This window comes from Diorhabda carinulata, chromosome 3, assembly GCF_026250575.1.
Source record: "Diorhabda carinulata isolate Delta chromosome 3, icDioCari1.1, whole genome shotgun sequence".
Lineage (NCBI taxonomy): Eukaryota > Metazoa > Arthropoda > Insecta > Coleoptera > Chrysomelidae > Diorhabda > Diorhabda carinulata.
In genome coordinates this window covers 29,769,953-29,797,085 of record NC_079462.1, presented here as the reverse complement: position 1 = coordinate 29,797,085, position 27,133 = coordinate 29,769,953, and the positions used below count along the sequence as shown (strand labels likewise).

General features: G+C 31.7%; 1 protein-coding gene across 5 annotated transcripts in view; it reads right to left on the bottom strand.

The window, feature by feature from the left end:
- The window catches only part of LOC130891242 (5-hydroxytryptamine receptor 1-like), a 309,855-nt gene that overhangs the window by 35,495 nt on the left and 247,227 nt on the right, over window positions 1–27,133 (bottom strand). For all 5 annotated transcript variants that reach the window (XM_057795859.1, XM_057795858.1, XM_057795860.1 and 2 more), the window contains 2 exons: window positions 3,475–3,706; window positions 1,771–1,961 (listed from right to left, as the gene is read on the bottom strand). In XM_057795859.1, coding sequence (XP_057651842.1) covers window positions 1,771–1,961; window positions 3,475–3,706 — 423 coding nt within the window. The remainder of the gene's footprint in view (window positions 1–1,770; window positions 1,962–3,474; window positions 3,707–27,133) is intronic.

Here is a 27,133-nt window from a genome sequence, read left to right as displayed (position 1 = left end):
TCATAGCAGTTCTTCACCTCAGATAGATTACAATTGTTTGAATGTTTTCTAATAACGTCTCTCCTGATGGGTTTTCATTTTAGTAAAATGAAAAAAGTCTTATTTTTCCTAGGTCATCTTGAAAATTTTTGTTACCGTTGAAAACATGGGGATCATTTCAGGAGGAGCAATAGGTTTATGGAATTATTCCTTTGCAGAAAATTCTTATTCCATATGATGATACATGTCAAAACATGAGGATCATCTTTCATCTGTTACAAGAAGTGCTCCCATTCCTTCAAGAGGTTTTTTGGTGTCATTTTCATGCAGATCTTTCTCATAATAAAAGATGACATCGATTTCAAGTAGTACTTTTATTCCCATTGGGGGTTTTCTAGAGAGAAGCTATTTCTCATCTGAAATCATAACACTTCTCGAAGTAGAAGATTTGTAATCGATTCCAAGGAGTGCTTTTATTTTTGCAAAAGGATTTTTGAAGCTATTTTTGAGCAGATATTTCTCATCTCAAATGATGACACGTTTAAAATCTTTGAATTCAGTCCAAGAAGTGCTTTTATTCCTGCAAGAGGTGTTTGCAGGCATTTTCAAGTAAATCTCTATCTTCCATAATGTATTAATCTGATGAACGTTGGTGTGATTCAAATTCAAGTGTTCTGAATGAGTTCTTGGAGTCTATGGATATTTTTATCGTGTCTTACAGTTTCATCCCTTCCGCTGCATGTTTTATCTCACATATCTTACGTATACTGTTTTTGTAAGCCTGCTCAGGTTTTGCAGAATTTGCTTTATGCCCTTTGTCTAAGATAGCACTGTTATTTAAAGCTAATGCCTCTCATTTTTACAAGGCACTTTAGAATACCGTTTTATAGAAAAAAATAAAAACAAATAAGGTGCAAAAACATATATCTTTATTTACTGGATTTAGTTAAGGAGATATTGATACATGATACATTTTTTTATAAAAAGTTTGGAATATTCTACAATGAAGCATCAAGGGAAATCAAAATCCTCAAATTCTGAACTGTAAACTGAACTAAAATCATTCCATTAGTTTGCATTCATGCGCAGTTTTGTGATATCTACATATTTTACAGTAATTCTTATATACGAGGTAGGTTTTTTAAGTTTATTATAGTTTTTTTACTGAATTTCTAAAACCGATCGAAATACATCGTGAGATTTATGTAGTGTACGAAGAAAACCTTATGAATGATGAAATTATTTGAAAGTGAGTTAGAAACTGCTATACCATATTGCACAATGCGAACTGTTAAAATATATGTGGTATACAAAGTACTCTAAAATATCCAATAGGACATACCCTTCACAATTCGTCATTATATGACCAGTTTGGATAAGTACGAATGTTGAGAAATTGTATTCACGTTAGGTAGAAACAACCATTTGGTTAGTTCTTCATTTCACTTTCACGGTACGACAAAGAACACAATGTTTTTGTAAGTTATTGAGTGACAGGAGATGAAACTTGAATATTCCAGAATTTAGATAAACTTAAATGGAATGGCTGCGTTCATTGTTTATTAATGATTCACTAATCAATCATGTTGTTCTGCAGAGTAATACTCATTTTGTAGAAAATTAAACGTGTTTTCAAATACTAAATTATTAAAATCACAATGCAATCTGATGCAATTTTAGAGTTTCCTCAAAATTGAAAACGTCATTATTCGGGAAAACGTTAAAAATAATTGAAAATATGGAAATAGTACAAAGAGCATTTATTAAAACTGAAATCTAAACTTGACTTACTTGAAAAGGTTTTCGAAAATCCCTGTTAAGCGTAGCATAAATTATGGGATTGAGCAAACTGTTTGCATAACCCAACCAAAGGAACAATGTCGCTAGTGTTTTCAAAGCGTTTGTTGTCTCTAAAAACGGCCTTACGAGCGCCAAAACAAAAAATGGCAGCCAGCAGAACGTGAAAGCACTCATTATGATACCTATAACATAAGAAGAGAGAATATATAATGTTAAATATATAAAGTAGGACGTTCAAAATCGTACAACCAGTATATATCAAATATGAGAAGGAGTTTCTTATAACAAGGGTTCTTAATTTTAAAAGATGAAGGAACATCAATCAAAGACCTCTCATTTTGTGGAACCCCATACCAAATGATTACAAATTAACACTAAAATTTATATGAGAGCATTTTTTCTTAACTAAAAGTTTTGATTTGAATAATGGAAATGTTTTGTAAATAACTGTATAAGTCAGTATTATGTGTATATGTGGGGTAGCATCCAGTATTGACCTTTATTTATTTTTCGTATAAACCAATACCCTGTGACGAATAGGAATATTGATAACATGACTTTTTTGGTTATTTCAGGGTATTCAGTGCGAATACCAACCATAAACTCATTCTGAGATACAGAATGTTTGCTAATTTAATACGCACAGCACCTTTGAGTGACTTTTTAATTTAATTTAACAAATAGATTTTGTTCCCATTCAATAAAAATATGTTTCAGACAAATAATTAGTCAAAGATTGCATGATATTTACCAAATGTTCAGTAATAAAACTTTTCATTTTCATTGGTAATCCCAACAAGTTTTCTTGTAGAAAGCTATTCAGAAGCGGAAAGCATTTAGTGTTGTCCTTTTCCACACAGGCAATCTATTAATTGAATTTTCTGCCAATGATGATAATTTATGTCTCAAAAATGTGATGATTATATTGACTTATTGATTCGATATGGACTTATAAGTTCATAATTGTTTATACTATGTCAGCTAAAAATCCCTTTTGGAAAATACACACAAGATTTTTTTGGATCTTATTAATCTAATCAAATGATTTTCTTAATATTAATTTAACACCAATCACTTTCATAACGTACCAACGTACAATGCAGTATTTCGATACAGTCAGATAATTCTATTCTCTTATATGTTGATTTAGTGCATAGACCAGGAGCTGGAACGCCCCCGGGTTGGTTGAGTTGTTAATGCAGTTGCTCCTCATGCTTCTCTTCTACTCTTTTCGTTTCTTCTATCACAGTAAGATCTTTATGAATATCACTGTTTCAAATATACCATTATGCATCTAAGATATTTCCAAGTGCTCTATTTTTGGAACTTTTGAATGATGGCATCATTGGTTTTTTGTGAATCTCCATAACTGAACTACATAGGTACATAAAAGCTTTATTTTTTCATAATAATGATTTATTATCTTCAGATAGGGTGTTTTCATATTCTGAAACGAATAATTCTTATTGTGTTAAATATCTTTCTTTGTAATAATTAATCTGCAATATATAATTCCCCACTTCTGGAGTGTTGTAAGTATAAATCAAGTAAAGTACAGGCTCCAGAATGCTACCCAAGAATACTTCAGTTTTTATATATTTAACTATCCCATATTTTTGTTTTAAACGAAATAGTCTCCCAGATAAGTGAAGTTCTATTAAGTTAAAATTTCTTTTCATAATACACAAAACTCACCTAAAGTGGTACTAGCCTTCCTTTCTTTGGCTAGCTGAAACCGCAACTTCTTTTGATGACTGGAAGTGCTGGGGGATGTTTTCAATGTAGACAATAGTGAAGATTTATGATGCTTTTGATGGTCCCGAGACTGTTTCGTGACGGGATTTTTGTTCGATAGCATTGGGCATTGCGATTCGTTGCTGTGACGAGATTTGAAACACCTACCTAAAGATGTTTTATCTAGGCTGCACTGTAAAGAAAAAGAGATTTTGAGATGTCATAGAATTAGTTTACAAAGAGAGCTTGTGATATTGTAACTTTAATTTAAGGAAACCAGATTCCCATAAAAATTATTATTTTAGTTTTTTGACTTTTTTTCTGTTTTGTTCTGTGATAGAAAATATAGAAATCACATTAAGGTGTGCATAGTTCAATTATTTCGCATATTATATGCACTTTTCCAAATATTTGCATATATTCTTAGGTAGTAAATAACATATTGTGCATAATTGAGCAAATTTTGAAAAATGTAAAGCTTTGGTAGGCGTTTCAAGACAAAAACAATTTTATGAATCTGCTATTTTGAAACAATTATTTTTATTACAATTCTCATAGGAATTAGTCGAACGGTTCACAGAAGACTTATATCTATTCCCGGTCTGAAATTCAAAATAAAATGTTCTAAGCCCTTAACTCGAAGTTTTTTGGGCGGTTTGCATAGGGCATAGACTAATTTTTGTAATAAATGCATATTTAGGTTTAGTTTAGTACCTATGTGAAGAAAATTTGTCTGTTTATTTTGAAGTGAATCAGAAAAATGATATTTTAGAAGTTTTTTTCCATATTTTCATCATTTTTGTGCATATTTTGACTAAATTATTTGCATAAAAAGAAAGTTGAAAAGTAAGGGATAATATTGTCATCATAAGTGAATACCGAGGTATACAAATAATTAACTAAACAATTCACAAAAAAATGTAGCTAGTCCATTAGTATGTTTATTTATTAGTTTAACTTAATTTAACAAAAACAACAATTGATACAGATAGAAGAACTATTCAGATACCCAAAATACTAATCAATAACCTATACATTTATAATAATAATACTTATTTAGTTGATTTTCTGAACCCTTTGGCGCTAGATCAATCCACCCTATATCCGGGTTAAGTTGACAATAAGCAATTGGTAGGTATACATAGACAGTTATTAATGTAAATAATGAGGACTAATATAAAATAAGAAGTTACAAATGATTTAATGATAGAAACTTTTTATTTAATTATTACAATTAAATTTGATATCTATTCTCGGTCAATAAAGAACTTGAATGAAGGTAACAGTCTCTATTTAAACTATTTAAAAAAAATTTTCAATCAACAATAAGTAACAGTAATTTTTCTTTCAGTTCAATTATAATTGCTACTTGAATTATGTTTTAAGCGTCACCTTCTGGCTCCACAGGACCCGCACTAAGAAAGTGGTCCTTGAAGTGAACTGTTATCAGCACTAAAATGCCTCTTTCAATCAAGTTTTTGATTTCCTTGCGAGCTATGACTCTAATAGACATAAATATATTTAAGTCCCGTCTTATCTACATTCCATATATCATCTGGGTTAAATTTAATCGTTCATAAACTGTTTTCAAGTTAATAACGAGATCAGTTACATTTTTTTTATTGAGCTATGTAGCTCTAGATAGGCTGGTAGCTTAAGGTGATCTTATTGATAACAGGGGATGAAGTTTTAAAAAATTAACGAGTCAATCTTCGCTAACCATCAATTTTGTATTCCAAAATTAAGTCATATTTTCTTCATTCTTCTCTGTGAATGCAAACTTGCGTGTCTCATATGGTGTTAATCCATAATAAATATCAGCAGGCGTCACCAAATAAACTTCCAGTTTCTTTTTTTCGTCATCGCTAAATATCTGCGTCTTTTTTATGTACCCTGTCGTGTCCAGGGTCAAATCAATTTTAGGTATATTGAACAAAACTAATGGAAAGTGCTGACCACTCTTTGTTAAATTACCTTTTTGTTTGTGTGAGTTGACACGCTTCTTATGTGTGCTAATATTATGAATTTTATCAAAGCTGATTTGACCAATTTTGATATATTTCCTTCTGGTTGATGTCCTTATACATCATTATTATTATTATTATTAACATTTTTTGCAAAAATAAATTCTCTTGACAAAGTGTTAACCTGAACACGCGAGGTCAACCCTTGCGTGTTAACCACTCTATTATAATCGACCACTGCATTCCAAAAGAGCGCGATTCTGTTTCCTTTTCTTTATTATTAATTCAATGTAACTCTGATTACTCTTATAATGTGCAATATTCGCGTGCTGCTTAAATTTTCTACGCCTGAATGTACCTACGTATGTAGCGGATTTGGAGGTGTGCAACAAATAGGTACCGAACTCCAAATTTAGATTAAATTTCTGATTGGTTTTAGGTCTATTTGCTAAAACAGGAATTTCCTGAATTAGTTGATTAAATCTTTAATTATATTAGAGTAAGTAATCGAGATGTATCGTATAGAATGTTAATTGAATATATAGTGGAACATTATTAGAAAGATGAAACTAATTATCACAAAATCGATATGGGACAAAAACGATGTCCATTGACATACATATTCATTTCTAGGTCTATATTTAGGTATTGTTAATTAGCGATCTGTACTCAAAGGTATCCGTTCAAAATTTAAAACCCTTTTTTTCAGTAAAAATTATAGATTATGGGATAGTTTGTTAGAATAATAGATCAATATTAATTTGTAAATAAATTCAGAAAATAAATTAGATTTGTGGACTAATATTAATGCCAATTTTATATACACAACAATGCAAATATCTTTTCTATTGCTACAAAATCAGCAATTCATACTTCATATTGTAAATTAAATCGTTACATCGGTTATAATAGGTCAGCTGTACTTTTGGAATATAAGATACAGAACAAATTTTGAGATTATATATGATTATCTTAATTATTACTGAAAAGTGTTCAATCTAACAGAAGATATTCATCGGTACCTACATGCTAATCATCATATTTCATGCAGTATGTAATGACTCAGAAAAGATTTGATATTGTCATTCATGAGTAAGCGCTGGCGGTCATTGTTCTTAGTTCGGATTGGAGATCACGAACGCGAGAGTTTTGGACTATTCTGAAGAGATTCATCAACGTTGTAACCGGTCTGCGAATTACGCCTTGCTATTTGCAATTTCGAGCTAAAGATGTCTATGGTTGCTATATCCGCGATAATTATTGAAATAACATCTCCTTCGTGGAACAGCAGCGGAAAATATATATATCTCTAAATTTAAATACTTCTTTTTTCTGCAATTGGTTCTATTCGGCCATGCTTTTTTTAAAAAGTCTACTGCTTTATCTCTTTACTGTCATTCTGCCTCCAAATATTGTTTTCTCCAACTTTATACATGGTTGTAGGTATAAGTATTTAGAATTGGCAACTGTAAGATACTATTGGACTAATTATCGTTATAAAATTAGTTTTTTTTCCATTATATTAGTATAAGTCATAAAGGACATGATACATTATCCAAATATTTCAATTCAGGGCAGACATCCCACTATTTAGAAAATAGACTAAAAGGTCATCAATACAAAAAAACTGCATTAACTAACCATCAAATATCAAAAAAACATAAATTCAATTACAAAGATTCAAAAATTCTTGAAACAGAATCTAATACCCAAAAAATAGAATTTTTAGAAATGATTCACATTCATAAGAACGAAAAAGCTATAAATGATAAAAAAGACCTAAATAATTTAAGTAAAATTACAAATCGCAAATTGTCAGTGTCAATATCATATTTTAATAAGGATTTGATTAAAAGTCGAAACGTCAATTTTTATCTTTCTTTCAAAAATTCTCGTTTTATATATTTGTTGTTATTCGATTTCAATAAAATTTTAAAATCTCTTACTGTTATACTTTATTTGGAAGGCCTGTTATTAAATTCATCTGTTCCGTCTTCCTTAATTCTAATCGCTATCTCTAATTTATCAAAATTATATGTCTATGTATATGTTCAAGCCGTTATTTTCTGTCACATTTACATTTATTTTGTTTACTTTGTTTTTATTATGACACCATATCTAATTGTCATATTTTTAAATTTACTGAACAAATATTTCCAGTTCTATTTTTAATGTAGCAACTACGTAGTTGTTGACAATATCAATAATTTCATTTTCAGTTTCATGAAGTTTTCCTTACATCTTTTAGCAATTAAATAAAATCGTAAATGAGGGATCTCTCTGATCTAGATCTTGTTTTAAAATAGTGACATTTTCTTCTTCCAATACTTTCGATTATGTTCTTTCAAGGGTAAGTTTTATCAACTTGGTTTTTGAGGAGATCCTAGATTTCTCAAGAACTAAATGAAACTTTGTTCTCAGCAGTCGATAAATAGATAAATATGTGTGTAGTCCAAAAGCTGTTAAAAGCTATTATGTTGTATTATAAAGGTAAATCTTTGGTCGTGTGTTCTTCTTCTTTCATACTCGCCAAGTTCATGAGCCTGGCCAATAAGTCTGATAAATTCATTACCCTATTAAGGCCACAATAAGTCCAGGTATTTGGTATTTGTTGCTTTCTCATTTTCGCTACAGAATATCTTCTGTAGTACAACTCGACTTATTTTTATAGTTTTCTCATCCTTTTCTGTCACCCACTTCTCATAATATTTTGTCTTCTGTCTGTCTGCCGTTATCGTTATTATATGTATCTATTTTCTATCAAGAATAGGGTCTTTTGTTTTAGTCGTATTGTTATGATGTTCTTCAGATCGAATTTTCTATTAAATATATAATTTCTTCGCCACCTCAATACTCAATGTTTTGATTTATAGCGAATAGATTGAGTTCATTTTAAGCTGCATTCTATCTAGTTTTTCTGAGAATAGAGCTTTGGATACAACCAGGAAGACTTAACAGTCGTTGAGGTATATTTGATTTGAAGAAGAAAAAAGAGAGTAAGAAAGGAATAGAACTAATGTTTATGGATGGATTTACGAATAGTCTAAGATAGCAGACCAATATCAAAACTATGGGAGCAAGAACTCATATAAATATATGAAATCTGCAGTCAAAATCAGAAACAAAAGCCTGAGATAAGGGCGCTGTATCTCATCAACACTTTGTTCCAAGAGCTCTAGCAGCTTCCAAGAAAAGATTGAAAGGAATGAGGATCCAAATAGACGATGATACCTGCTTATACACCCTTCAGTCTGGTAGAGAGAACTTGAGAAAAAAAATAGATCGCTGCTGTGATTTAAACATGTGAAAAAACAATATCAAAGAACGTCATATTCGCCAAACCATCTTTTTTCCTCATAACTGAACAGAACCGGTTTCATGGTTCATGTCGTGCACGAGTATCAATAATACAATACGTTCACTATTGATCTATTTTGCCAAGATCATTAATAGCGTTGGCGCTTTTATAGGTAATTGTATGTAATGTTAGTTTACGAATTCTATAGTTACTAAGCTTTAAAATGAACCAAGCTCTTTATTGGATTATCCTGTAGTTTGGAATTAATATCATAATCAAAGGAGCATTCAAATTAATGGAATTCTATAAAACAACTGCAGCAGCTGCATCGGCGTTTCAAGTCAACAAAGGGGGCAGCAAAGTCACTAGCTTGTTAGATATTTTTTTAGGCCACACGGCCAAATCAAGCGAATTGAATAAATGTTTAATGACTACTAGATTATTTTCCACAAATTTAACTATGAAGTGTGTGACTATCTATGATCGTGATGCAGCATTGTTGTAGTAGAAGTAAATTGGTTACTATAGAAAAACCTGGAGCCCAAAAGTTCTCCCAACTAGTATCCCGCTATTAAAAGAAAAGAATTTACATGAGAAAAACGTGAAATTATTTCGATTTAAAAAGTAATATTGGGAAGAATTGACAAAGCATAAGTGAATAATGTTTCGTTTGATTATATATTTGGGTAGTTGATAATAGATAGTGCCAAAAGTATATAAATAGATAGTTAGAAAGTCAACCTGTTGGTTGGATTACTTTCTGAGAGTTTACGTTTTAAATGTACAGTATTAACGTTATAGTGGAAAACATTGTGGTGGTGATTTCTATAGAATACTTAAGAAATCGTTTATTGAAGTTTTTGAAATCATGGTTTCTAATATTAATAAATCAATGAATAGGAATGATCGATAAATTTTCTATTTATAGAAAGTCAAACTCCGTTCAAAATAATTATGTACAAATATAAAAGCTGTTCAAAGCGATATTTCACATAAAAATTTCATACCATATATAACTTTGAAGTATTCAAATGAAAAAGCCACCATTTTAAAATAACTGGCGCAAGCACAAAGAAAACATTTATCAGTAACTTTACAAATGGTCGCTTCTATATAATAAAAAACGTTTCCAGGAAAATTCAACATGGATGTTAAAGTTTCCATAATGCCGCCTAAAGCCGCAACAGAGTAGGTGGCCATGACACAAGGATTCCATTTTTCATTCTGAATATTATAGTATACAGTTTTTATGACAAAATAATAAAATCGTGGCAGGGACGGATTAGCCTCTAACTATTAATTTTATATTTCAGCCTCAATTATTATAAATGATCTCTTAGCCAGTAAAAGTATTCAAGAATTAATTTTTTAAAATAAAACAGTTTCAAATCGACTTTGAATCATATGTGATTATTTTACCTATTTTTTAGTCTAATTCAAGCATACGTGCTATTTCTATTAGTATAATGAAATCAGACAGAACTTTCTTTCATCATTAAAACATAGTCTCGATGTAGGTTAATTTAATTTACCATATTTTCAAAAAATTCCACAAACAAAATACTGAAAAAGCTAAAAACAATTAAGCCTTTCAATGCACATTGGTTTTTTCAGTGCACGGTTTTCCTGACGTTTCCGAACTGTATAGCACAAATCACAAATTTCAAGGTTTCTTGATTTTTCCCAATAGACTTTACATCCGGCTAGAGGATAACACATTTATTTCTTGTTTGTCTTAGTATGGCCGGTAAGGAATTTTTACCTCCACCGATAGGTAAACTCACTTGACAGTTAGATATGTTTTATGACTTGTTTCAACGGTACTCAAGCATTGGTTTCCATTTTATGCAGAGCATAGAATAAGTAACGGTTTATATACTAATTATCCACATATAAAATGAATTCCTTTTCTATAGAGTTCTTAAGTAAAGTCAGGACAAAACTGGTCAGTTTACCAGTCTAATCTGTAATGTTCCATGGTTGGACTTGATTCAAGTTCCATTACATCCGAGTTTTGTTGGTTTGTGTCCAAGATATATATCTGCAACAATCTAATGTTTTATCTAATGTTTTATTTATTTTTATTTTTTATTGTTTTATTTTTGATTTGTAATGGTGTTGATCCTTTAGCAGAAAATTTTACAACAACGCGAAACTCAATTTGAAACATTTTTCAAAACAATTTGACTAAGTGGTCGTTGGAGCTTTACTATAATAAAATTGATCGAAGCAGCACGTTAAAGCTTGTTGGGACTGACGCGTGAGTAAAGATTTTTGCCAATGCACTCTATTATATGAGGCTAATATTTTATGGACCGCACTACGTACGTGAGAGAAAGTAATATCACGGTTTAAACAAAAAGACGTCTTTTTCTATATAATTCTTGTGGTATTTGTTGATTTTTCTATAAATGTTACGCCTAGGATAAATATTTCTTATTGGAACACTCTTTTTATTTAGAATTAAAAATTTCAGCTTCCCTATTGTTTGTTTTAAAAGCCAATAGTTAGGCTATTTGGTGATTTTGAAAGTACATATAATGATTAAATAGTTGAGCAAACTCTTTTATTATAGAGGAAATTAGTTCTTAACTATTCACTTGAGAAGAACGGTTGAAGTTTTTAACTTCAAGATCAATTTATAATTCTTTTAGAACTCTATATTCAATTTTTATGAGAAATTCAATCTGTTTTCTTTAATAACTACCGATTTTCAATGTTCAATTTAATCAATCAACCCTGAAATTTTGATATTGTTTATTCAATTGCGTCTCAATTTGAACAACGATTGCTTCACTTCAATAACTCCAGTTTTTACTTAAAATATTTGTTTTTGAACATTTAGATTTGTTAATTCTAATATATCTATTGATATTGTTCACGTTTTCTGAATGGGAAAATTCAATATTAACTGTTTCTCGCATCTAAATGATAACGAATTTGGAGTTGTATGTAACTTTTAAGTGGAGGTTCGTGTTTGGGTTAACGGTACAAAATTCATTTGTTAATAATAGATATCTTCAGATAAGAAATCTGGAGAATTGCTTGAAATACAAAGTGTATTTCAAGAGTGTATATAGCAGTTGCATAATTTTATTAAGAAATTTTTGTGTAATTAAATATGTAATTGCCTTAGTACGTTTAGAAAGATAAAATGGGAACTAAAATAATTTTTTGTGAATCAAGTTACGCTGTGTATTTCTACTCAAATTGAATTGAAAATCTTTTGTTGAAACGCTAGACTGTCAAGACAGGATATCCCTGAAGTGATATTTTAATTTTAAACCAAACAATTCTAAAATGCACTTTTTAGTGAGCCGCTTTACGAGAAAACAAAACTATGAATAAATAGCTTCCGGAAAAGTAATTATCTGATAAATATTGTTCAGGTTTCCTACACAGAAATATATAAAGTGAATTATATCATATATGAACATGAGAAGAATTTGATAATAAGATGGAAGAAGACAGTAAATGGAATCAGAAGCTCTTCTCTAGGTTTCTTAAAAAATTAAGCGATATGGATATAATAACAAGATAAAGAAATTATAGAGCCATTCTAGAGCAATTATAGAGGTAATTCTTTTAGGTGATACTCAATTTAGAAAAAAAAACTAGTTGGATAAGCAGTGCAAAATTTGTGAAAAAGATGTAAAACAGATCTAAAACTCAAAAGATCTAAAAAATTTGGGAGAAAGAGGTCTGTCTGCGGTAAATAAATTGTTACAAAGAATATGAAGTAGAAAGAATAGTACGAAAGGTTGAGAAGCGTATATAAGTTTACCACTTTTTAGAAAAAGTGACTTTTGGGTTCAAGCAATTATAAAGTTGATGATATATATATATATATATATATATATATATATATATATATATATATATATATATATATTGATGATCGCAGTACTGACATTCTGTAAAAGTATCCCAAAAACCAACAGAGAAAATTATGGAAAAGTTTATTGAATTACAGAATAAACACATCACGTATTTACAACAAGACAAGTTATATACAAGGAAATGTCCATAGTTTATACACATTTAAGATGTACTTGACAAAAGTTCCAGAATACAAATATGAGACAGTTTCCAAGAAAAACGAGTAGTGCGTTGGGTATCTACATATCTTGTCTATGCACGTCCCAAAACACGTTTCCGTCACTATTGTGGTATTTGTGTTTTCTACCGAAAATCAGGTGTGGCGAAAAATAGGAGTAACGTATCAATCTTAAATTTCTCGTTAAATTGAAAAAAACTTCGACTGAGTGCTATAAATTGTTGCAAGAGGTCTATGGAGACAATTCTCTATCTGATACGCGTGTTTTTGATTGGTCTAAGCGCTTTAGTGAGGGCCGAGAAAGCACTGAAGATGACCAGTGTCCAGGTCGACCTGGGATTCTTTCAACTCCGGAAACAGTGAGCAAAATCAACCAAATTGTGCGTGCAGATTTTCGAATGAGCTACCGGATGATTGCCTAGGCTGTAATTGCCGATAAAGAAAAGCAAAATTTTAGACGAGGAAGTACATATGACAAAAGTCTGTGCCAAAAAATCTGACTCCTGACCAAAAACTTTTGCGTCAACTGGTCTGCTCAGATTTCCTTGAAAGTGTATAAAAAGATCTGCTTTGAAAGGCACTCTATTTAAGTCGACGGCAGAGCTCCTCAGGCACTCACCAAAGAAGACTTCCAGCAGTGCTTCGACCAATGGAAAAAACGTATGAAAAGGCGTGTGGCGAGGAGAGGGAAGTATATTGAATGTAAAATAATTTTTATAAATAAGCCCTTTTTTGAAACCAGTCTCGTTATTTAATAGCCAGACCTCGTATATGAAATATTTAGCAGCCTGTTAAAAAAACAACGACGAATCCGAGAATTTTATGACAGAGAAGGATTAGGATGAAGGGAAGTAATGAGCACGGTGTCATTTTATGATGAATGATGCAGTGGAAGAAGCAAACAACAAGCAACCACTAGTAGGAAATATGAATTTGGTAAGTATTGGATTGTGTTGATGCCAAAGACAAAAATAATGATAGTTGAACGAGAAAATGGAGATGAGCGGGAATAAAATGAATACGATTAAAATATATAACAATTTAAGAAAAAATTCTCTAAGAAGATGGAAAATTTTTCATACAAACCAAATTTTCAGTCTAGTTCCCCTTGACAGTGGATTAGATCTATTTGAAAGTAACATAAAAGCGATGAAAATATGACGTATTTATATAAAATCAACGATACTACCAGAACAGGAAACTAAATAAAAATACAAAAGCAATTCCATGTTTTGATATACGACGGAATTGAGGAGCTGAAGCTGAAAACACTCTCAAATACTGACATCTTTAAGTAGTGGTACAAACGATTTAACATCCAACTTGGAATTTATCAAGGCTATGATCTACTATGATTTTAAGGCTGGTTCAAGTGAACAATAAAGTGCTAACAGTTCTAACGCGCATTTGGTGGTATGAAAGTCCAGTAGGCCAATGAGGCAACTCTTAGTGGTGGATCCGCAACATCAAATACATTTCTAAACGATTATCTTCATGTGAAAAAAAAAATTTACTCGTTAACTGCCACATACACTCAAAGATTTCCAAAAAGCATTGTAAAAATTGCGTAGTGAACGTTGATGTTAATGGTATTCTTCCTAGAATGTAATTATATCGTAATCCGGCAGGAGATCTTAGTGTGGTTTCACGAAAAACCACGAACGATGATTAAAAAGCAAAAGGTCTGTCAAGAACGCACCCGTTGCTTAGAATTTACGGAAGCAATCAGGCTGAAACATCAACGTACAGTTACAGTAAACTGCTACAGCATAAGTTAGTCAATAATACTCTGATTTGGCCATGTGTGATATCTGATTATCCTTCAACATGAACAAATATCGAAGTAGCGAAGTTTTATGATCGATGATGAGATATGTGAAGCAATTCATACATTTTTTGATGATCTTTCAAAAATAAATTAGATTCCAGAATTGTCGAAGCTCCAGTTTCAAAAGTGCATTGATGTCAGTTTTTTTTGTATATGAAAATATTTAGCGCAATCTCAGTATAAGCGAAGAATTTGATATATAGGATAATAATATAGAATTCATTACAAATTTCAAGAAAAAATTATTATATGGATGAGTCAAATCAATTTAATTGAAACAATATTGAAGTGAAAATATCCAAACACTCGAAATGAGTATACATGCAACCATATTCCATTATTTCGTTTCATAAATATAACTTCATTGATGATTTTCGCTGAGTTCATCTCAATTTCAGTCACATACGTTCATATCTATTTCAAACAAACATTAGAAAATTTGCATATCAATAGTGAACCGGTCTTGAGTTTATTATTAGGTTACTCTTCAACTTCATAAAACGGAAGTTGAATTATCCATTTAAAACTATGTAATATATGCATGAACTTTTCTAGTATTAATGTACGTGAGCTAAATCATGGAAAGGACACATCGCATCCTCTTTTTCAAGCTTGCAATAAACCTTTTTTATGACCCGCTGTATACGAAAAATATCAATTCAAATATTCTCCAGTATGAATGTAGTAATTGTAGATGAATTGAAGTATGCTGAGTAAAAAATTTAATATTATATTTTATTATTCAAAACTGTTGAATTGTCCAGAGCGTTAATAATGTTTGATGCTTAAAATTTACCCTGATACTAATGTGGCGCCATCCTTACCTAACACGCATGATGCTACTTTTTCATACAGATTGTTATCCTTGTATCCTTGTATCTATGTATGAATCTATTGGGGTATCATATCCACTGAGACGCAAAGAATTTTTTTTGCTGCGATATTGGCGAGCCCAGTATTTCCAGCTGAGCTGTTAATCCCCTTCTTTCAGAAAACCCAGAATGTCATTTTTAAGTTTCTATAGGTGTCGGTTTTATATATAAATTACTCAGTTTATTGTTATTTGAATCAGTAACTCCGAGGATTGTTAATTTTTCTCAATTGTTCGGTTGAAACAATGAAAAAAAGGAATACGCGCTAATTTATTATAGATAACCGAAATGTGCTTAAATTTTGTAAGCTTTTGTTAATAAGATCGATATAGATGACCTAATGTTGTGGAATAAGAGTTTTGAGGAAATTCGCCATAACAGGTGCTTCGCTAATGACAAGTTTCAAAATCAATCATTCCGTATATTGCTTGGACCATGATGAGAATGAGGATCCAAAAGCTGCCGCCACAACTTAAATGTTTAAATCATGATGATTATGTTAGAAAAATGTGCATATTTCAATTTGTGATATAATTTCACTGTATTTGAAATCAACTTTCACATGAAGATGTGAATAAAATGAGGATAAAATAAACTCTTAGGTTGCTATATCCAGTTTTTGAACTAGAAGGACCAATTCAGGAAACCTAAATCACCAGAAATCACTACAAAAGTTACTAGATTGGAAGCGATGATATAAAATACTAGTCATACTAAAATTATATCTGAGCCCCAAACTAAATGATTATTAACCTAATTGAAACACGGTTAAAGAGGTAAAAGAGCTGATGTTTATTAATGAGAAGGAAAAAAATACAACTTATTGTAAAATTGAAGAACTTCAAGGTCGGTGACTACGTTTGTAAGAAGGTTGATAACATTTGTCAAATTTGATGCACATGAAGTTTTGTATTTATTGGTGAAAAAAATTTTAAAATAATGATAAGAGTTGTTTCTGTAATAAGCAGTAATGAAATTGGAAGAGGAAGCCAAAAATTTTGGACTAGAGATAAATCAAAAGAGAAGTCAAAATATATGATGATGGGAAATAAACAGAAAACCTCTAGGACAAACAGACACAAAGAGTACAATTTCGGAAGAGTTTCCTACTTTGTGTATCTAGTTTATAGTAGAGTAGTAATAGAAGACAAGGGAGTTCAAGAATTAGAACTGAAAGTCAGTATTAGATCACTGATGAAGTCAAAATAAAAATAGGAATATATAAAACGGTAGTAAGACCCACATGCAACATATGCATGTGAGACATGGATATTGAAAAAGGCAGATGAAGCCATGTTGGAAATATGGGAGACGAAGATACTAAGAGAAATCTACGGAGGAGTACACACAGAAGAGGTCTGGAGGAGAAGAACTAATAAAGAATTGGAGGAACTTTATGGAGAAGCTACAATAAGCTCGTTTGTTGAGGAACAGAGAGGGAGATGGTTGGGACATGTTGACAGAAATTATGCCAAAATTAGTACTGCAAAGAAGACCAATAGGGAAAAAGAGAAAGGGGCGACCAAGGAAAAAATGGTATGACTGTGTAATGAAAGACCTAAAAAATAATAATGTTCAGAATTGGAGAGAAAAAGCTGTGAACAGGAAAAAATGAAGAAATATTGTGTGGAAAATGTAAAATAGAGGACATACTGCCATTCGTGCCCTAGGCCTACATGGCCTCTAGAGCATATTTATAAATATAAGAGTCGTTTCTAATCAAATAATTCAAAATAAAAGAACCACAATAGACGAAAATTGCATTATTCAGAGAGCACAAGATTATCGGTTCTATAAGTTCATCCACAATCCTAGGCTTGCATTAGAAGATTCTTCACATCTTTTAGTTCAAAGTAGTATTTTTCGCTGTCACTTCATTTTCTAGTTGAGCCTAAATAAATTCTATAGAGTTCAATTTAGATATAATATGAGGTCTGGTTATTAAATAACGAGACTAGTTACGAAAAAGTGTGTTATTATAAAAATTATTCTACATTCAAATGCTCCCTTTCAATATACTCCTCCTCGCCACACACCTTTCCATACTTTTTTTCCATTGATGGAGGCAGTGCTGAAAGTCTTCTTTGGTGAGTGCCTCTAGGAGCAGTGTGGTTTTTTAGCTTTACAGCTTCCATCGACTTAAATAGAGTGTCTTTCAAAGTAGATCTTTTTCTAACCTTTCAAGGAAAGAGCTATTGGTCAGGAGTCAGATTGTTTGGCACCAACTTTACACAGACTTTTGTCATGTGTAATTTCTCGTCTAAAATTTTTCTAATCTTTTGATTATGGGCGTTTACGGCCTCGGCAATCATCCGGATTGCTCATTCGACGATATGCACACACAATTTGGTTGATTTTGGTCACTGTTTCCGGAGTTAAAATAGTCACAGGGCGAGTTTTTATCAATTTAACGAGACATTCGAGATTGATACGTTTTTACTCACACATGGTTTTTGACACGAGAAAAAACCACTTTTGTTTCAAACCGCTACTGCACAAATACTATAATAGTGACGGAAACGTGTTTTGAGAGGTGCATAGACAAGATATCTAGATACCAAACACACTACTCGTTTTTTACTCCACCCTTCTAGGGCGTCCACTGGTTGCGCAGCTTCCTTATTCAATATCCAGACCTCGTATGGTGGGAGTCTATGTACAATTTTATTATTTTGGTGTTTGGGTTAAAAAAATATGAACTATGCATCGATTTATATTTTTTCTTTAATTTCTTAGACCTTTTCCATATGTTTATGTTTCTAATTCGTCTTGATTTTAGGTCTCTTCTGTTACATTATATTTTTTATTGTATCATAAAAGTGGAAACATAGTAGATCTAGTAACAACAAAAAAATGAAATTTGTATACATAATTTTAAACATAACTTTAAACATATTCATTTTGGGCTCTGGTTCAACATTTGAGATTTGTTTAGACGAAAAGTGACCTAAAATGACAGGCTCCTTTTTGGGAGGTCGAATTATGTTTGTTAATGATTGGAATATTCTCTGAGTTCATTTTCGAATTCCTGACAAGAATGTTTTTATATTATAATAAAACATTAACAAGAACAAAATGAAAACTATTTGTTTGCAATGTCAATAATAATATTTGTCAAAAGTGCTGTGAAAAACCGGCTGTGATTTGACCAATCTGGAATCTAAAGAAGTGCTAGTAAAGCGAAGATAGTGGCATTTGTACACAATTCTAATTTACAAAATAAATGATTACGATTTGTTTGTTTAGTAGTAACTTGTAAATAATATATAGATGCTGCTCTATTTTTCGTATCAAGAAAATTAAATATCTCTAAATATTCAAGTATAAAGATTTCTATTTATACAATTCTATCGATCTACTTCATATGAAATTTGAGTGAGTTCTATATTGTTTCCAGTCTCACTGTTCGAATTTGAAGTACAAATATACGAGACCCAGATTTTTTCAAATCATTTCAATTGTTATTTGAGTGCGCTTATGAGAGCGGTTTTGCCTAGAGTGGAGTTTAGTTGTTTGAGAGTCCTGGCTACGTTTTAAACATGTCCATATGTTTACATAAACCGCATTTGTCGTTGGAATTAATTTACAGATAATAAATACACTCCCAAACAAAACTAATGCCTTTTTTATTAGTTGAGGGACTTTTTCTGGTTTCATTTCTGATGCTGTTAAATAATTGTTCACTGATATGAAGTTATTTTTCCAAAATCGACAAGATCTGCTATTTTATAAAAATATATAAATCTAATAAAATGATAGTAATGAATAATTTCGGAATAATATTGTCAAAATGAATTGGATTAAATTCAAAAGCAGTCTCGGAGACCAAGGAATACAAAGATTTCTGGTAGATGATTATCGACTTACAAAGAAAGCATTGAGAAGGATCCTAGAGGCGAGAAGAAATTAAATTGGAACCAATATTTCCTACAAGCGCTTCTTGTTATCAAAATTTGATGATGTCACAAAGTACTATTTGAGACTTGAACCTCCTAGATCATAAGGTAATTCATAAATCACAATTATAGTTTGATCTAAATCATTTGGACAGGGAAAGCACCAGTGGTCTAATTTACTGTTCTTAATAATGAGATCAGATTCTGCTTTTTTGATCGTATTACACATACAGAAATGCGAGTAGAAAGTTTTGAAAAGGTCAAAGAAACTTCAACATCTTTTGTAGGAGATTTTCACTTCGTGCTTGACAGTCCTCTACGCATATTACAAGAAACCAATTGAAATCCAGGTAATGCTTAGTTAGCTAACATCCTCGATTTTAATCTAATAGAGTTTCTTCGGTATATAATTCACTTGAGAGTTGATTGTTATTCCACAATTGAATGAGATAACTCTCAGAATTGTTGAAATATTGAATTCTCTATAGCAAAACAAAATCAGAGCTGGTAATCGATACATGGCCTAAAGCAGACAACAATAATTGATGATAGAGGAAATTTCATTCTTTTATTAGATTTCTTACGAAACGAGGAGGGTTTTTCGTGACGTTGTTGATGGTATCATATACTATATGATTCAATTTTCTTAAATTTTTATTTTAAATGTTTCACCACAAACTGATATTCCCACTGATTTATACTCGTCTTCATTTTGCTTCATAGTCTGTTTGTGAGTGAATCCGCAATATCGTAAGTCAATTTGATTTGAATTTTGAGGTGCTCAAATCGTTTTCATACTGAAAAAATTTACTAAAAATGGTTTTTGTTCCTGATATTCAGGTCACTTCCAAAACAATAAATAATTAACATAAGCACTGTGTGTTCTCTATATGAAAATAAATATTTTTGCACAAATATATACTTCCTAAGCTTGAGTTTTAGATTTATGATTAATTTTCCGTTTCTTCTCCACTAAATTTGATAAATTTTCTTTTGATTGCAAAAACAAATGTTTCCAAATTGTCTAAATTACATTTTGAATCAGTTTATTTGAAGCAACAATTGAAACATCTCTTAATATTGAATGTGCAAGCATGGAGTACTTGTACAACCAAGATTGAAGGCACTGATTCCTTTGAGGTAATTTGGCTATACAGTTCGGCGGGCTTCAATAACAAAATAGACTTATGATCTCACACTGTACACACTTTTGCCATCTCTCCGGAAGTTTTCGGTTACCTTTTTCGTAAAAGTCTCTCTCTTTTCACGTCATCATTCGTGTACAATTCTCCCTACGCATTCTTTTGGAACCGCAATCTTCTATATAACCTTTAAATAGACCAAATGAATAATAGTCGCAAGGCGAAAAATCAGGACTATAAGAAGGGTGTTTTAGTGTTTCCCAATCCAATTCGTTCAATGTCTGCATCGTAAGCCGAGTTGTATGCGGTTTTGCAGAAATATCGCACTACGGATTGGAATATCGCGTCATTTTGATCTGTAGGCCGGTTTCACCGTCTTTTTTTATGAGGTCGTTTAAAAAATACGCGTTCACAGTTTGTTGTTCAGTGTAAAACTGAACCGAAATTACCTTATTTTTAACTAGCGCGCCTAGGACACGTTTTCTTAGTAGTAGTTTTTTATTTAATGGAAAAAAAATGAATGGGCGTAGAAAAAGTATAGTACGTTACACGAGTTGTAAGCCCATTACGCACTCATGATATTTTACTACTTACGTATTGGAAATAAATGTTATTCCAATCATATGAAGAATACGAGAAGTATAAATTAGAAAATACGAGGATATATTGAAAAATTCTTAGCCTACTATAGAACCAAACAAAATTTCAATGTCAAAATATTTTATTACTCAACATATTCTCCTCTTAATTGGATACATTTATTACAGCGAACCTACAACGTTTCTAGACCTTCAAAAAAAAATCTTTCTTTTTGCTCTTTAAATCAGACATCCACAGCCTTTATTACCTCCTCGTTGGGAGAATATTTTCGACCTTTCAAACTTTCTTTCAGTTGAAGAAAGAAATGATAATCGGACGGAGCCATATCTGGTGAATAAGGGGGGTGTTCTAGTAATTCAAACCCTAAATCACGAATTTTTGGCATGCCAACATGAGATTTATGTGCAGGGGCGTTGTGCAAAAACAAAACACCTTTGGAAATCCCAAAAAACTGCAGCAAGAACTTTTCCAGCAAATTTTTGGACAAGAAATTTCTTAGGTCTTGGAGAACCAGAGTGTCGCCATTCTATCGATTATTGCTTTGCTTTTGGATCGTAGAAATGTACTTAAGTCTCATCCATAGTAACAATTCGGTTTAAGAAGTTTACATCGTTTTCAAATCGAGCACAGATCGAACGCGATGGTTCTACCCTTGCACACTTTTGGTGAACATTCCAACATTTGGGGATCCATTTTGCAGCAATTTTTCTCATGTACAAATTAACGTGAACTATATGATGAACGTGTTCATATGAAGTATTCAGTGCTTCAGATATCCGTTTTAGCCCAATTGGACGGTCTGATAGAATCATGCCATGAACTGCATCGATATTTTCGTGGACTGACACAGAAACTGGCCTTCCCGATCGATCATCATCTTCAATGGAAAATTTACCTCTTTTGGAGCTTGCAGTCCAATTTTACACGGTCGCATACGGAGGACATTTATCACCAAGGGTATTAAACATAAACATTATTGCGTAACCCTGGTTTACTTTTTTGACGTCAAACTTTACACTTACACTTCTAATAAGTTATTGTTCGTTGCTATGGTAACGCAATATTTTGTTTATGCATGGAACTGGTCTAGGCTAACTAGACATCAATACATCCTCGCACAATAACATCATTTTTCAATTTCACATAAATATAAAGTATTTCGCTTAAATTAATTCGAATTTCTTTTGAATTGAAAAAATAAAGGAATGATGCCTTAATTCTGTGTTAAATAATGATACTAGAGCTAAAAAAGTATCACCTATCTCAAAATCCAAATAAAGATTTGGTGAAGAGGGAGACAAATCTTTGCTGATCCATTTTCATGCATAATGAATATAAAATGGAAATGAATATTTAATTCCTAGAAGGGTCATATCTGGATACATATCTATTGTTATTCATTTATGCGTAGAAGCGGAACATTTTTAATACAAAGGACGTACGAATACGGCTTCATAACCGTTCTTAAATAAATATAAAGACCCTTTTGAAGTTAAAGTAGAAACATGGTTCGATATATATACACTGCAAATGGAATAGGATGTTTCACTTCATGTAAAATATCTTTCGATAATATAGACGTTAGAAGACGATTCCTCAAGATTTGAATTTGAAAGTAAAATCACTTTGTATACTTAAGTGAAAAGTATACAAATGACAGAGTAGCAAAAAATATTTTTACATTCAAAGCAATTTATTCGTAAACATGGTATCATTGAATTCAATGTGAATATTTTCTCATAATTTGACAGCTGATATATCGTTACAATGTATTTCTCGAATTAAAATTCTGAAAATAGAGTATTTGTTACAACTGAAAAATGTTATTTTAACCATTTGTTGACTTATATAAATAACATGGATTGAGGCTGATTAATTACCTTGAATTCGTCTCTTAAAATGTTAGGCGAAGCCCCGTCATCGATTTTAATAAAATTAAATAGGATGAGAGCTTTTGTAAAGTAGTCCTCCAGATATTGGAGCTCGATTGAATCAAAATTTAGATATGAGAAAGAACACACTCAGAGTTACCTGGTTATGGAATGACACTATAAGAAACTTCTATAGGAGCTAGAACCAAGCACCAAAGAAATGTTGAAATCTGCGAAAAAAACGGTAAATCTCGCAGAAAACTACATTAGAAAAAAAAAGTGAGGACATAAGGTGATAATTCTCGAGAAACGATTTGCCAATAAGATGAGGAAGCACATGAATCGGATTTTGAGATGAAGTATAAACTATATAATACGTGATTATTCACAAAAAGGAAATACAGTCATGATACGAAAAATATGGAACTATAACTTTGTAGTTTGCTTGAGAAATCGTTTCGGCTATTCAAAAAGATAGACAGTACTCTTTCTAGGTACTTTCAGCTTCTGTCTCTATGGCTTGTTCTATGTAGTGAAAGTGACAGTTCTATACTGCAAAACAATTTCGGGGCCCTCTGGAGTAGACAACTTTAACTTCCTGAAATGTGACTTAGCCACTTCAATGTTGACAGTTGACAGTTTCACTTCGATGAATTGGCATAACCCTTAATTTTCTGAAACTATTTGTTTTGTCTAAATTAATGAATAATAATGAATGATGATAAAAAATTATTAATAAATCAATATTATCATTGCAATTATCATTAAGTACATATTGTTCAATAAATGATATGTTTATAATTCTCTATTATTTATTTTCATTCCTCTGTGTAATTGAAAACGTTTTGGATCTTATGTGTCGTCTAAAAAATGTCGCCGCGGCTGAAATATTACTTTGTTGGACGAGTCTGAAAATTGCGAGGCGTGCAACAGACGAGTAGCACTTTCAGTCCTTGGCATACAAATAACTATTGAAACAGCTTTATTACTTTGAGGAGTTTCAGAACTATCTTGATTTCTGTCCGGCAGTTGAGTATCTCCTTAAGGTTAGTTTTGACATGAAACTTTGGCAAACAGGACGACTTTCTGACGACATCATATAGCCGTAAGTTTTGTGTGATTGATTTCCTACTCAAAAAATTTAGTGAGAAGTAGATTGGTGGATGTTATAAAATACTGTAGTAGTCTTGCTCCATATATCGCGACAAGATTTTTTGGTGAACTTTTTGAGGTCAGTCTTCAGATCATTGACCAGCTGAACTAGGATTCTTAAAGTTTTCTTGGGCGTAGCAATCAGAAGATTCGCGTGAAATAGAAGCTAGGACCTGGTAGAATGTTGTCGTGTAAAACTGTTAACCAGTTTAATATCGTTTCTAGACATCTTGACAAGTTCTTTAGAATTTTTAGTTGATTGGTCTGAATAAATATTGGATTGTCTTAAGTCTGGAGGGTTTCTCCTTAAGATTCCCTCTGATCCTCCATCGAGCTCGTTCTAACGTGACATCTCATAAAATAGTAGGTCTCAGGTCCATTCTCATTTCTGTTGTTTGTTTTGCACCCCCATGCTAACTTGAACGTGCATTCAATAACCTTAAGGTCCTACAAAACCAGTTGGCTATCGGAGAGTATATAAATAGGTTGTTTAGTGAGGTTTGTATTCAAACACTCCTAAGAATATAAGCTCATTACTAGCATCTCTAGCTAAAAAACTGAGTGATTTACTTAATGGTATGGAGAGCGGTAATCCTACTATCGTGTCGATGAAAACTATGAAAATATGAAAAGGTATTCTTCCTACTATAAAGGATGAAGAAGGAATCATCAATTTGGAAGGGCTAGAAAGTTTTCGATTTCCATAAAATTCTCAAGATTCTGTCCTTTTTGTTCTAAAATATGCTCTGAGTTAACTGATTTGCCTTTTAAGGAGTTGTATGAGCATTTTTACCAGTGTTAATTATTGTGAGGAATCATTTACAAAGCACGTTGTTGATGCTTATGAGTTTTCTCTGTTCACATAATATCACTACATGGTACTCAAACTAACATGGTATGGTTAGTCCATAAGTATTAGAAGTTTTCTTAGATTTGTATACATTGATTTGAGGTTGAAGTTAAAAAGACGAAGAGAGAGCTTTTCTATGATAGAAAGTAAGGAAAAGAGCTTGAGCAAGGAATAGAGAAAGCGAGTAAAAGCGAGGTTGACGTTGATGGTGGTTGTTTGTTATTATGATTGTCTATCCAATAGAACCGTAAACTGTACTGTGAAAAGTAAAAGCAGAAAGATAGAAGAAAAGAGGAAAAGCATGAACTAGATAAACTGAAACATACTCAAAACATCTAAGATCAATTTAACTCAAATTACCAGCAAATCAATGGATTAATATATTTTTTTATTTATTTTTGAAAATTTCATTGTTGTTTTTGTACTTGTTGGATTCAAACGCAATAATTAATCTATTTCGAGAATGAAACAGGTCCAATCGAATATGGGGTCCAAAACTTTTCTTTTGTTAGCTTATTGTATTAATAGCCATTAATCTACAATACATATTTTTCGGATATGTATATTTCGAATACAATCCAATTCAATCAATATTGCATTGAATTTGGAATAAAATACCGATTTTCCTAATTTTCTAATCCAATTTTCTATGTTATAGGTAAAAGCTAAATCCTCATGGTACAACTTTCAGTTTAAAGTTTAAACACGAACCGACTCAATAAATAGTTATTTATTAAGTAGAATCTACTCCTAATAGAATTTGATTTTGTAACTACAAAATAAGGAAACAATTTGCATAGGGAGAATTTCTTATATCGTGTTAAAAATTTCCACATTTCCATTGAATGTTCGCATTTCAATAATTTATCAAGGAACAAAATACAGAAGCTGAAATAAATCCATTGTTTATCTAAACGTCGTTTACCAAAGTGATCTAAACTCATTTATACTGAATTAGGACCTGCCATTTCTCTTGTTTCCTTTAATTTTCTTTTTCTGTAGTCACTGGATCGGAAATTTGATGTTCAGATAATCACATTCATTCATCACCTACGTTGTTACGTTCACGCTACATTTGTCCAAAAACAAAAAAATAGGAGAATAGAATTGGGTTACATTTGATAGATAGAACGTAATTTCTTAGTTTTTCTGGCTGTGTTGGGTTTGTCATTATATTAAACGTTTCCTATTCTCACGATAAATACAATTTCGCGAAGACCGAGTTTTGCAACCACAAACATCATAAACTGTTGGTATTGTTTTGATTAATATTAATGGTATTTTTCAACGAATGAATAGAGGGAAAACAGGCTATATTGTTCTAAAATCGACAGACAAACATCGAAATCGTGAACATAAATTTCTTGTGACTACCCTACCGGAGTTCGTACAAAGCTAGAAGAATGAATAATGATATCACAGAGGTATGAAGGAATTTATACATCAAACGAAATATATTTTATCAACATAAATTATCTTACTTTAAATCTCTAAGAACTAAAACTTCAAGTAAGCCTTACAAACTAAACTGTCCGGAATGTAATGGATTATATGCAAACAAGATACTTGAAAAGTTTCGAGGCTATTTGCTTAGAAGTTTTAAGAGCTTGCAGATAGAAAAAACAAACATGATGTAACGACAGACATCTGCTATCTTCATTTCCATCATTACCGAGACTTGGAGATCAATTTAGAATCATTATTTGGTTCAATTGTAGAAACAAATAATATGTTATGTTGACGAGGAAATAGTTTGATGTGGAGTTGAGAAAAAAATGCATCAAAAAAATTGAGGAGAAAATAAGAGCTCAAACTATAAAGAATGGTTTAACTATACAACACAATAAGAAGACGAATTCTAATAACAAAATAAATGCAAACACATGGTTCATACACCTTATTTCAATTGGACAGATTGTCGGATCTCCAAGTTTCTTTAAGAACTGGAAAAAACATGTTATACAATCAAATTAGGTAGCAACTTTTGGCTCAAGCCAAATCAAAGATAATTACCATACCCAAAACTATAGACAAATTACAGACAAACGAAAATAATTGAGGAAAATCTAGCAAAAATTACAAGCTAACGT